Below are 13800 nucleotides of genomic sequence, written 5' to 3' on the forward strand. Positions count from 1 at the left end.
CTACAGCTAAAGCCAACAGAGTCTACCCCCTACCCTACAAGCAGAGAGCTTTGAATTCTCCAGCACTGGGCTGGTGGCTACAGACAGAGAGGGCTGCAGGGATCCACCTCCCCAGGAAAGGAGAGAAAGGGATGCAGCTTAAGACTGATTCAGTTTTTGGCCCACAAATTTGGTCTGCTGTGTCCTACAAATACCTCCAGGCTGTGTGAGATTTTGCCATTGTTTGCCCCAGGAGCCAGCATGGGACTAAAGAGATCCAACCCTCTCAATCACCCTCCCTACTGACTGACTTGTTACTGAGGACACAGAGGGGAGTGGAATTATTTCCTTCCTGGGAAAAGAGAGGGGGCTGCCAGCAAAGGTTGGAAAACTGTTTCTGAGAAAGTTTGATTTGCAAGGCTCTTAGCTTCCAGGCAGGATACTCTGTCACACTGATCCAGTATGTGTTGTAGCAGACTACACACGTCAACCAGATTTTGAACTGAGAGGCCAGGCAGAGAATGCCATCTGCCGGCACACCAAGGAGGTACTTGTGAGGAAATGAAAAGTTAATAAGAGAGGCTTTTTCTGGCCTTCATAGCCCCCTCCCTGAGGCCCTTGGAAGCAAATCTGCAACCCATTATGGGTCCCAGGGCAAGATTTGAGCAACTAACAGGGGGCAATTCTAAAGAACTAGAATAGGTTGAACCAAGAATCAAAGAACGGCAATAACACATTCTACCAACAAAAAAATTACTACAAAAGACAGAAAAATTGAGCATCAGAGTAAACTCACCATCATAATCAGCAAAAAATAAGCAGCCATACTAAGAAAATGGAAGAAATGGCCCAAGCAAAGGAATATATCAAAGCCCAAGAAGAGAAAGACAACTAATTAGAGATTCACACAAATTTCCAAATTCAAATTATACAGTTGAAAGACAATATGTCTAAAGAGATAGAGGACATTAAGAAGACACTGAGCAAGCACTAAAAAGAATTTGGAAAACCTGAACAGAAAAATAACAGCTCATGGGAATGAAACACACAATAGGTGAGATTAAAAACACATTATAGGGAAGTTGATTTGGGTCAATGGATAGAGCATCCGCTTACAACAAGGTAGGTCTAGGGTTCAAACCTAGGGGCTCCTGACCTGTGTGATGAGCTGGCCCAAGCACAGTGCTGATGCATGCATGGCGTGCTGTGCCATGCAGGGGTGTCCCCTGCGCAAGGAGTACGCCCCGTAAGGAGAGCTGCCCAGCGCAAAAAAAAGTGCAGCCTGCCCAGGAGAGCCACACACTCGGAGAGCTGACACAACAAGATGACGCAACAAAAAGAGACACAGATTCCTGGTGCTGCTGACAAGAATACAAGTGGACACAGAAAAACACACAGCAAATAGACACAGAGAGGAGACATCTGGGGGGGGGGGAGTGGGGAAGGGCAAAGAAATTAAAAAAACACATTAGAGGCATACAACAGCAGACTCAAAGTGAGAAGAATGAATAAGTAACACAGAAGACAGCTGAAATTGAAGAGGAAGAAGAACAGAGAGAGAAAAGAATGGAAAATATTAAACAGGGGCTCAAGGAGGTGACTGATAACACAAATCATAACAATATATGCATCATAGAAGTTCCAGAAGGAGAAGAGAAAGGTAAAGGAGCAGAAAGAGTATTTAAGAAAATAATGGCTAAAAATTTCCAACTCTCATGAAAGAAATAAACCTACATTTCCAAGAAGCACAGCATACCCCAAACAATAAATCTGAAAAGACCTATTCCAAGACACATACTATTCTGAATGTCAAACATTAAAGATAAAGTGAAAATTCTGACAGCAAGGGCACACAGTAAAACTTAGTGCAGATTCTCATCAGAAACAATAGAGGCAAGAAGATAGTGGTATGATACTGTGGCAGTTTGACATTATTTATGAATACCAAAAAGAGACATAGATTATGTTTGTAAACTGGTTTGTTCCTCTGGGCATGATAACCTTTGACGGATTTAAATTTTTTTTTTAAAGATTTATTTATTTCTCTCCCCTCCCCCCACCTGTTGTCTGTTCTCTGTGTCTATTTGCTGCATCTTCTTTGTCCGCGGCATGGGAATCTGTGTTTCTTTTTGTTTGTCATCTTGTGTCAGCTCTTCATGTGTGCGGTGCCATTCCTGGGCAGGCTGCACTTTCTTTTGTGCTGGGAGGCTCTCCTTATGGGGTGCACTCCTTGCTCGTGGGGCTCCCCTACACAGGGGACACCCCTGCGTGGCAAGGCACTCCTTGCACGCATCAGCACTGCGCATGGGCCAGCTCTACACGGGTCAAGGAGGCCCAGGGTTTGAACTCCGGACCTCCCATGTGGTAGATGGATGCCCTAACCACTGGGCCAAGAATGCCACCCCCCTTTGACTGATTTAAATTCAAAGGCTTTTAAGTTTACTTGATTAAATCAAGATTAGGGTTTTGATTTGACCATGTCATTAGTGTGTGCAGGGTTGAGACCCCATCCCCTTGGTGGGCTATATAAATGGACACTCACACAGAAGGACACAGAGGAATAGAGAGAGTGCCACAGACATGGAAGAGAAGAGAATCTGTCGGCTTTGATCCTGGGGCCCCAGGAAGAGATGAGCCATTCACCTGGTAGTTTATAGCTGACCTTGTGACAAGAACAAAGCTAAACCCAGAAAGAAAGAAGTCCTCTAGCCAACAGCTGAGATCAAAAGAAGCTGGGCCCACATAGCCAAAAGAGGAAAGCTGAATCCTCACAGATATTGGCAGCCACCTTGCTTCAGAGACATTTGGTGAGAAAGTACCTTGAGTTTGGACTATTTAGGGCCTTGTAACTTTAATCTTCTACCCCAAATAAATGCCCTTTATAAAAGCCAACAGATTTCTGGTACTTTACAGCAGCACCCCTTTGGTGGACTAATACAGATTAGGATACAGAAAAGGAAAAATTGCCAGCCAAGAATTCTTTTTTTTTTTTTTTTTAAGATTTATTTATTTATTTCTCTCCCCCCCCCCCAGTTGTCTGTTCTCTGTGTCTATTTGCTGCATGTTCTTCTTTGTCCACTTCTGTTGTTGTCAGTGGCACAGGAATCTGTGTTTCTTTTTGTTGCGTGATCTTCTTGTGTCAGCTCTCCGTGTGTGTGGCGCCATTCTTGGGCAGGCTGCACTTTTGTGCTGGGCGGCTCTCCTTATGGGGTGCGCTCCTTGCGCGTGGGGCTCCCCTACGCGGGGGACACCCCTGCATGGCACGGCACTCCTTGCACACATCAGCATTGCGTATGGGCCAGCTCCACAAGGGTCAAGGAGGCCCGGGGTTTGAACCGCAGACCTCCCATGTGGTAGACGGACACCCTAACCACTGGGCCAGGTCTGCTTCCCCACCAAGAATTCTTTATCTGGCAAAATTGTCCTTCAAATACGGTGAATTTAGAACATTCACCAAAACAAAAAACAAAAAAAAACCTAAAAGTTACTAAAAAAGAAGGGGGGGGGGGGAAGGGGAGCCCAAAAGAAGAAGACAGGAGAGAGATGCTTGGAAGAGAGTGCAGAAGGCAAGAATAGCAGAAAGGATAACCAAAAGAGGATAACCAAAGCGTGAAAAGACAGGTGAAAATAAGATATGACACAAGAAAACCAAAGAATAAAACAGTGGAAGTAAACAATGCATTTACATTAATATCATTGAATGTGAATGGACAACTCCCCAGTCTAAAGATACAAGCTGACAGAATGGATAAAAAACCATGAGCCATCCATATGCTGCTTAAAAGAGACTCAAAGACTCGGGGATACAAACCAGCTGAAAGTGAAAGGCTGGAAAAAGACAATCATGCAAACAGCAACCAAAAAAGAGGAAAGGTGGCTAAAATAATAGCAGACAAAACAGACTTTAAATGCAAAAAAGTTACAAGAGATACAGAAGGCCATTTTATATTAATAAATAGGACAATTCACCAGGAAGAAATACAGTCATAAAGTATCTATGCACCAAACTAGGGTGTCTGAGAATACATGTGGCAAACTCTGGCAAAACTGAAGGGAGAAAGAGATATTCTATACAATAATAGTTGGAGACTTCTACACAACGCTCAAATCATTAGATAGACCAACTACACAGAAGATCAACAAGGAAACAGAGAACTTGAACAATATGATAAACAAGCTAGACCTAACAGACATATAGAGAATGTTGCATCCCAAATCAGTGGGTATACGTTCTTTTCAAGTGTCCATTATTCTTTCTTTAGGATAGACTACATTTAGGGCACAATGCAGCTCTCAATAAAAACATAAAAGATGAAATTATACAAAGCACCTTCTCAGATCATAATGGAATGAAACTGGAAATCAATAATAGATGGGAAAGAGGAAAATTCACAAATGTGTGCAGTCTGAACAACATACTCCTAAACATTCAGTGGGTCAAAGAAGAAATTGTAAATGAAATTAGTAAAACTATGGAGAGGAATGAAAATGAGAACACAACATATCAAAACTTATGGGATACAGTGAAAGTAGTGCTGAGGGGGAAATTTATAGCCTTAAACATCTATATTAAAAAAAGAAGAGCTGAAATCAAAGACCTAGTTGAACAACTGGAGAAACTATAATAGAACAGGAAACCATTCACAAAGTAAGCAAAAGGAAAGAAATAATAAAGATAAGAGCAGAAATAAATGACATTGAGAACAACAACAACAAAAACCAAAAAACAACAACAAAGAAAATCAACAAAACCAAAAGCTGGTTCTTTGAGAAGATCAATAATATTAACAAACCCCTACCTAGATTAACAAAGAAAAAGAGAAGACGCAAACAAATAAAAGCAGGAATAAAAAGGGGGAAGTTACAACTGATTCCACAGAAATAAAAAAGATCATAAGAGGATATTATGAGAAACAGTATGCCAATAAACTAGACAACCTGGATGAAATGGACAAAATCCTACAAGTGCACAACCTACACTGACACTACAATAAATACAGGAAATTAACAAACCAGTCACATTTAAAGAGATTGACTCAGTCATCAAAAATCTCCCAGAAAAGAAAAGTCCAGGGCAAGACAGCTTCACAGGTGAATTCTACCAAGCATTTTGAGAAGAATTAACAATAATCCTGTTTAAATGCCTCAAAAAAACTGAAACGGAGGGAAAATTACCCAACACATTTATGAAGCCAATATCACCCTAATACCAAAGGCAGATACAGAACAATACATAAAAGGAAAATTACAGACCAATCTAATGAACATAGATGTAAAAATTATCAACAAAACCATTTGCAAATAAATTCCAACAGCATATCAAAAGAATTATACACAACGGCCAACTGGAATTTATTGCTGGCATGCAAGTGTGGTACAACATAAGGAAATCAATTAATGTAATACACACTAACAAATTAAAGGGGAAAAAAACACATGATCATCTCGATCAATACAAAAAATGCATTCGACAAAATCCATCATCCTTTCTTGATAAAAACTCTTCGAAAGATAGGAATAGGAAGAAAATTCCTCAATATGATAAAGGGCATATATGAAAAACCCACAGTTAACATCATACTCAATGGAAAAAGATTGAAATCTTTCACTCTACGATCAGGAACAAGACGAGGATGCCCACTGTCACCATTGTTATTCCACATTGTGCTACAAGTTCTAGCTAGAGCAATTAGACAAGAAAAAAATAAAAGGCATCCAAATAGGAAAAGGAAATAAAACTCTTTGCAGATGATATGATCCTATATTTAGAAAATTCTGAAATGTCTACAGCAAAGCTACTTAAGCTAATAATCAATTTCAGCAAAGTGGAAGGATACAAGATCATGCAAAAATCAATGATGTTTCTGTACACTAGTATTGAATGATCTAAGGGGGAAATCCGGGAAAAATTCTATTTACAATAGCAATAAAAAGACTCAAATACCTTGGAATCAATTTAACCAAAGAAGTACATAACCTATATGCAACCTATATAAAACTGCTAAAAGAAATCAATGGAGACCTAAACAAATGGAAAGACATTCCATGTTCATAGTTTGGAAAACTAAACATTATGAAGATGTCAATCCAACCCAAACTGATTTATAGATTCAATGCAATACTAATAAAAATTCCAACAGCCTTTACAGTGGTAACACTGAATGTTAATGGATTGAAATCCCCAATCAAAAGACACAGACTGATAGAAAAATATGACCCATCTATATGTTGTATAACAAGAGACCCACCTCAGATGTAAGGATACAAACAGGTTAAAAGTGAAGATTGGAGAAAGGTATTCCACTGAAACAGTAACCAAAAAAGAGCTGGAGTAGACAAGATAAAGGCAAAATAACATTATAGTATATGAACAATCATTATTCAGTGCAACTGACAAATTGTTCCTGTGATCAGTATTCTGTAATTTTTTTTCCACACAAAATAAACACTTACTTTTAATTGAGGAAGGTTGGAGAAGAGATTTATTTTTGGACACTACATTTTTCTTTAATTCTTTCTTATTCATACTCTTTAGTTAAAATAACCTCTGGATCAATAATGATTCTGCATGACTAATCTTGAAAAAGATTTTGAGGGAAACGGACTTTGGCCCAATGGTTAGGGCGTCCGTCTACCATATGGGAGGTCCGCGGTTCAAACCCCGGGCCTCCTTGACCCGTGTGGAGCTGGCCATGCGTAGTGCTGATGCGCGCAAGGAGTGCCGTGCCACGCAAGGGTGTCCCCCGCGTGGGGGAGACCCACGCGCAAGGAGTGCGCCCGTGAGGAAAGCCGCCCAGCGTGAAAAGAAAGAGCAGCCTGCCCAGGAATGGCGCCGCCCACACTTCCCGAGCTGCTGACGACAACAGAAGCGGACAAAGAAACAAGACGCAGCAAATAGACACCAAGAACAGACAACCAGGGGAGGGGGGGAAATTAAATAAATAAATAAATCTTTAAAAAAAAGAAAAAGAAAAAGATTTTGAGCTTTTTACCTCATAAAATTATGAGTTGGCAAACTGTTATCTGCTGTAATTTATTCCAATAAGATGTGAAGAATTCCCACGTAAGAATTTGATTATCTAGAAAGAATTATGACCTAAATGGAGATTAAATAACTAAATTCATAATTTATTTCATTCTTAGAGATTATTATGTCCAATAATTAGAGCTATAATATAAAAATTAGATTGTGTTATAATTGCTGTTGTATTTGAATTATTATTTAATTTTATAAAGGCTTATTGCTATGCTACCTATTTTTTATAAATGATAATATTAAATCTAATCTGACCTTGCACTTTTAAAATTCGTAGTTTCTTTCAAACTATTTTTCTATTTATTTTACAATTTTATAATAAAAGACTTTTTAACAGCTAAAAAAAAAGTCATTGATTATGCACTTTGGATAGATCATATGGTATGTGAATATATCTCAATAAAATTGCTTAATAAATAAATAATTGTGCAAGAATAGCCAGAAACAGCAGCTATGTACAGGAGAGGAAACAGAGATATTGAGATGTGAGGAATTTTCTTTGTCTGTTTTTTGTTTATTTTTATTGAAATAATGAAAATGCTTTAATAATGATTGAAGTGATGAATGCACAGCTATGTGATTATACCAAATACCATTGAGTGTACACGATAAATTGTATGCTTTATTAATATGTAGCAACAAAACTGATTTGTTTTTAAAAAATTGTGCCTACTTCACAGAAATAGAAAAGGCATTTACCAAATTTATTTAGAAGGGAAAGTATACTGAGCAGCCAAAAGAATTCTAAAAACTAAGAATGATGTTGGAGGACTTTAACTCTCTGACCGAAACATATTACAAAGCTACAGTGGTCAAAGCAGCATGGACACATAGATCAATGGAATAGAATTCAGAGTCCAGAAATAAACCCTCACCTGTAGGGCCAACTGGTTTTTGACAAACCTATCAAGCCAATGTTAACAGGACAAAACATTCTCTTCAACAAATGGTCCTGGCAGAACTGGATATCCATAATCAAAAGAATGAAAGAAGATCCCTATGTCATTCCTTATACAAGAATCAACTCAAAATGGACCAAAGGCCTAAATATAAAAGCCAGAACCATAAAACTACTAGAATATATTGTACGGAAACATCTTAAGGATCTTGTGGTAGGTGGTGGTTTCTTGGATCTTACACATAAAGCATGAGCAACAAAAGAATGAAATAGATAAATGAGACATCCTCAAAATTAAACACTTTTGCACCTCAAAAGACTCTGTCAAAAGGGTGAAAAGGTATCTGACTTAGTGGGAGAAAATATTTGGAAATCATAAGGGTTTAATATCCACGATATATAAAGAGATGCTACAGCTCAACAATAAAATAAAAAGACAACGACCCAATTGGAAAATGGGCAAAAGACTTGAATAGGTATTTATCTGAAGAAGAAATACAAATTGCAAAAAATCACATGAAAAAATGTTCAACATCACTAGTGATTAGGGAAATGCTAAACAAAGCTACAATGAGGTATCATTTCACATCCATTAGAATGGCCACTATTAAAAGGACAGAAAACTACAAGTGTTGGAGAAGATGTGGAGAGATAGGAATGCTTATTCACTGTGGTTATAAGGTAGTATGGTACAGCCACTGTGGAGGACTGTTTAGCAGTTCCTAGAAGTTGAATACAGATTTGCCATGTTACCCAGCAATATCACTACAGGGTATATATCCAGAAGAACACAGAGCAGTGACAGCAACAGATATCTGTACACCAAAGTCCATAGCAGCGTTATTCATGATTGTCAAAAGATGGAAACAACCCAGATGTCCATCACCCATTGAATGGATAAACAAACTGTGGTGTATATACAAGATGGAATATTATACAGCTATAAGAAGAAATGAAGTTGTAAAACATATGCCAACATGGATGAACCTGAAGGATATGCTGAGTGAAGCAAGCTGGCACAAAAGAACAAACACTGTATGACTGTGCTACTATGAACTAAATATAATACACTGTGTAATCTTATGGCTTTACTAATTTGAATATGGGTCGCAAGAAAATAGAATGAGGTTAGAGAATGGAAAGCTGAGGGTTAACTTATGCAGAACTGGTAAAAAGGATGTGTGTTAATCTTCGGAAATAATTAGAAAAGGTGGAAGCATAACAAATGTTGGTAACTAGCAGTGCTATTATATAGGTATTTCACAGTGGTTGCAAGGGAAATTTAAGGTCACATACTTTACTAAAAGGGAAGTTAAGAAATGGACCATGGGACTACATAGCATAGTAAATCCTCATGTGAAATAAGAATATGGGTAATATTGCATATATAAGACTGTTTTTCTTTGAAACTGAACAAATGTTATATAATGTTAATATCAGATAAATTAACTTTTCCTTCAAATCCCAGATTTTTGTGAAAGCAGGCCTATAATTTCAAACTCCCAGAAGAAATCCCCCTCACATCCTAGCTAGACTGTAAAAGACATCTGTCCTTAAGTATCCTGCCTCAAAGCAGATTTTCAAGTCATTATTTCTTTCACGGAAGTTGTAATCTTTTTGGAGACCTAGGCTTGTGCAGAGACCTCAGGTTCAGCAGCCTGCATAGGGGCAGCTCCCCACATAGGCTGTTAATCCCCAAAGCTCTAGGTTCCTGGAAGTACCATTTATTATCAGTCTCCTCGACTAACTCTCTAATTTTAGTCCTTAGGTTTTATTTTTCCAATTTGTTTGGGGGAATTTCCTTTACTTTCTTCTAGGCTCATCAATGTATTGAAAGGCATGTTATTTTCTCACTGTAGGTGTTTTTACTGTTAAAAAGGCTTCCCAGACTCCCACAAATACCAAATAGGCTATGATTTTTTTTTAACCATAGGCTATAGATTTTTAATTTTAAAGAACAAGACAACACGTCATGCAAATGAGTGGATTTCTTAGGTTCTCCGTTCTTTTTACTTACCCGTGCAAAGTCAAAATGTGGTTCATACTGTCCTCCAACTCCATAGTTTGCTACCTGAAGGAGAGAAACAATGCATGAACGAAAGAACTATAAGGACTACTAATCCAAAAATCGATTCGCCCCCTTTTATAGCCTGTTTATATTATGGTCAGGTACTTCTAGAGAAATGAGAGACAAAGTATTTAAAATCAATGAGAATTTCTAAGAACAGGGATGAAGAACTAAGGATAAATACTGTATGCTATTTTAGAAACTTAGTTAATATGCTCTTCTTTAGCAAATGTTTGAGTGACACATTTTCCCCTAAAACAAACTAAAATTGGGATATCTACAATTTATTTCACTGAACACATTCCTTTGGAATTTAAATCAAGACTCATGTTTTCCAATTCCCAAAGTGCTAGCAACTTGCAATATACTTCATTAAAGTTCCTTTTCCTAAACATTTTTTTCCTGCTAAATTGAAAAATGGAAGACATTAACACCTGCTTAATCATTACTGTGCCTAACAACTTCAGTTGTTAATGGCAATGTCCTACTATAAAAGGTAGCAAAAATAGGGAAGTGGACTTGGCCCAGTGGATAGGGCGTCCGTCTACCATACAGGAGGTCCGCGGTTCAAACCCTGGGCCTCCTTGATCCGTGTGGAGCTGGCCCACACGCAGTGCTGATGCGCGCAAGGAGTGCCCTGCCACGCAGGGGTGTCCCTGCGTAGGGGGGCCCCACGCACAAGGAATGCGCCCCATAAGGAGAGATTCCCAGCACAAAAGAAAGTTCAGCCTGCCCAGGAATGGTACCACACACACACGGAGAGCTGACACACAAGATGATGCAACAAAAAGAAACACAGATTCCTGTGCCATTGACAACAACAGAAGCGGACAAAGAAGAACACATAGCAAATGGACAGAGAGAGCAGACAATGGGGGGGGGGGGTTAGGGGGGAAGGGAGAAGAAATAAATAAAAAATAAATCTTTAAAAAAAAAAAAAGGTAGCAAAATGAAGGGAGAAAAACCTTTGGTCTGCTTTGAAGTTCCAGCTCTCTTAGTTATAATGTATGTAATTTTAAATATAATGTTTTCTTATTTGTAAAATGAGGAAAATACACTTTATTAACTCCCTCCCTCCATCCCAATGACAAAATGTTAACAAAAGAAAGAAGAATGTAATTCAAAGAGTGTTGCCCACAGCCAAGTCCAAATCATATATAAATTATTACTACTCCGGATACTTTCCTTTGGCCTATTAAGCAGAATTATATTAATTAGCTTGAAAAACCCTGTAAAGGTTAGGCAGGTTAGGGTAAACACAGATTAAGGAAGAAAAAAGGTAGCAGGAAAATGTCATGGTAAAGAATTTAAGACATCTGTAAATATCCAAAAATATGTTTCATTTTTAGGTTTTTCACTTTGACAGAGAGACATATTTCTCCCATTTACTAGTCTATTCTATTCTAATTTTATCACAAGGGTAAAAACAGCCCCAATGACACATCAAAGAGTTTGATAATCATATGAATACTAAGGAAGTTGCATATTACTATGTAAGAAATAACTTAATTAGGCAAATTTAAATACAGGCAGTCCTGCTTCACAAAGTTCCTGTATGTACAAGTTTCAGTTACCATGGTTTAATTAAATAGTACCAGCCCTCCAACAACACAGTTCAAATTTCAGTATAGTAACTATAAGTGATTACATAATTACATAAAGTAAATAAAGTACAAATTTTGCTGCTCACTCTTCAGTCTACAAATCACTACACACAAATAGATGCACATCATGATCAGGGACCAATTACGTCACTTCTTTAAAGTCTGTAGGTCATTGGTCCCTGTGCATCAGTTATTCAGTTCACGCACAGACAGCAAGTCTGCAGTTGTGTTGCCTCCTTGTCACCCAGTGACATCCATATGATGTTTTACAAAACTGGAAATTGGCCATAAAGATGAAAGTACAGCAAAGGAAAGTGAAAATGCTGGACATGATATTCAAATCTAATGTAAATGAAGATACAGAAGAAATAACTGAAAGGGGGAATGTTGGTTCTGTCACTATCAGAGCCTCTAAATATGAAGCCACAAGAACCTGGTGAAGGAGAACTTATTGACATAAATGAGGAAAGGAATTGTGATGAAAAGGATTAAGATGTCCTAGAGGAAGTGATGCCAGAATTTCACAGTTAAGAACTCTCAGGGATATTTTGCAACATTGAAAGTTCAAAGGATAACCTACTGGAGTCTGAGACAAACTTAAAAAGGAATATGACAATTTACTGAATAGAAAAGATGCTCACTTGTATAAGCTAGGTGATAAGAAGTCAAGAACTGTTCAGACCACTCTTGATAAGTTTTTACAAAGAAATGAAACACTTTAATTCTCAATATTTCTAATTTTTTAATTACATGTAATTGCCAAGATAATTCAACAGAGAATGAATAGCCTTTTCAACAAATGGTGCTGGGAAAATTGGATATCTACATGGAAAAGAATGAAATTGCAAACCTACCTCATACCATTAATAAAAATTAACTCAAAATGAACTAAGAACTAAATATAAGAGATAAAAACTATAAAAGCACTTAGAAGAAAACACAGTGTAAATCTTTGTAACCTTGGATTAGGCAATGGTTTCTTAGATACTACATCTAAAGCACAAGAAATGAAAGAAAAATCAGATAAAACGGAGTTCATCAAAAAAACTTATGGGGAAGCACATGTGCCTCAAGGGATAGGGCTTCTGCCTACCATATGGGAGGACCCAGGTTTGATCCCTGGGGCCTACCTGTGAAAAAAAAGAAGAGAAAGCATGCTTGCACGGTGAGCCAGTGCCTATGTGGTGAGCCAGTCCCCACGTGGCAAGCCAGTCCCTACGTGACAAGCCAGTGCCCATGCAAGTGAGTCATACAGCAAGATGATGACGCAACAAAAGAGAGACGAAGGGGAGAGTCAAGGTGAAGCACAGCAGAAACCAGGAACCGAGGTGGCGCAGCTAACAGGGAACCTCTCTCCACATCAGAGGTCCCCAGGATTGAATCCTGGTGAATCCTAGAGGAGAAAAAATGAGAAGAGAAGACCAAAAAGAGAAACAGGTACAAAAGATCACACAGTGAATAGATATAGACAGCAAAAACAGCAGGGCAAGGGGAGAGGAATGGGGAGAAGGAGGGAATATTAAAACAAAAAAACAAAAAAACTTACGGGGTTCAAAAGACACAAGAAAGTGAAAAGACAATCCACAGAAAGGGGAAAAAATTGCAAATCATGTATCTAATAAGAGTCTAGTATCCAGACCATGTAAAGGACATTTACAACTCAACAATAAAGACAGGAATAACTCAAGTCAAAAATGAACAAGGATTTGAAAACATTTATTCAAAGAAAATATACAACAAATGGCTAATAAGCACATAAAAAATGCTCAACATCACTGACCAACAGGGAAATGCAAATTGGAACCACAAAGAGGTAACACTTCACATCCACTAAGATGACTATAAAAAACAGATAAAAAGCTAGAAATATCAAATAGTAGTTTCTAACATTTTGACAAAACACCTTAAAGGTCACAGAACAATCATAATTGTTTTCACTGACTATTAAGATCACTTAGCACTGTTTCAGTTGCACGGTTACTTTCACAGCCCCAAAGCACCAGGCAAACTGGGGTATAGTGACAGAAAATCTCATCTGAAGCATCTCTTAAAGAAGTATAAATATAATTTAAGAATATGTGATAACATAACTTAGGAAAATGTGATTACCTACCTGTAATTCCTCTGCTGTAGAAACATCTAATCCCGTCAAATCTTGTATTCTCATATTGATTCGTGATACTACAGGGTTTTCATAGCCAGACAACCAGGCACT

General features: G+C 38.1%; 1 protein-coding gene across 2 annotated transcripts in view; it reads right to left on the minus strand.

Annotated features, from left to right (window-relative positions):
* Window positions 1–13800, minus strand: part of P4HA1 (prolyl 4-hydroxylase subunit alpha 1) — a 113358-nt gene that overhangs the window by 17805 nt on the left and 81753 nt on the right. For both annotated transcript variants that reach the window (XM_058299004.1, XM_058299005.1), the window contains exons 10-11: window positions 13695–13798; window positions 9931–9980 (exon numbers count right to left, since the gene is read on the minus strand). In XM_058299004.1, the coding sequence (XP_058154987.1) occupies window positions 9931–9980; window positions 13695–13798 (154 nt within the window). The remainder of the gene's footprint in view (window positions 1–9930; window positions 9981–13694; window positions 13799–13800) is intronic.

Source organism: Dasypus novemcinctus, chromosome 6, assembly GCF_030445035.2.
Source record: "Dasypus novemcinctus isolate mDasNov1 chromosome 6, mDasNov1.1.hap2, whole genome shotgun sequence".
Taxonomy (NCBI): Eukaryota; Metazoa; Chordata; class Mammalia; order Cingulata; family Dasypodidae; genus Dasypus; species Dasypus novemcinctus.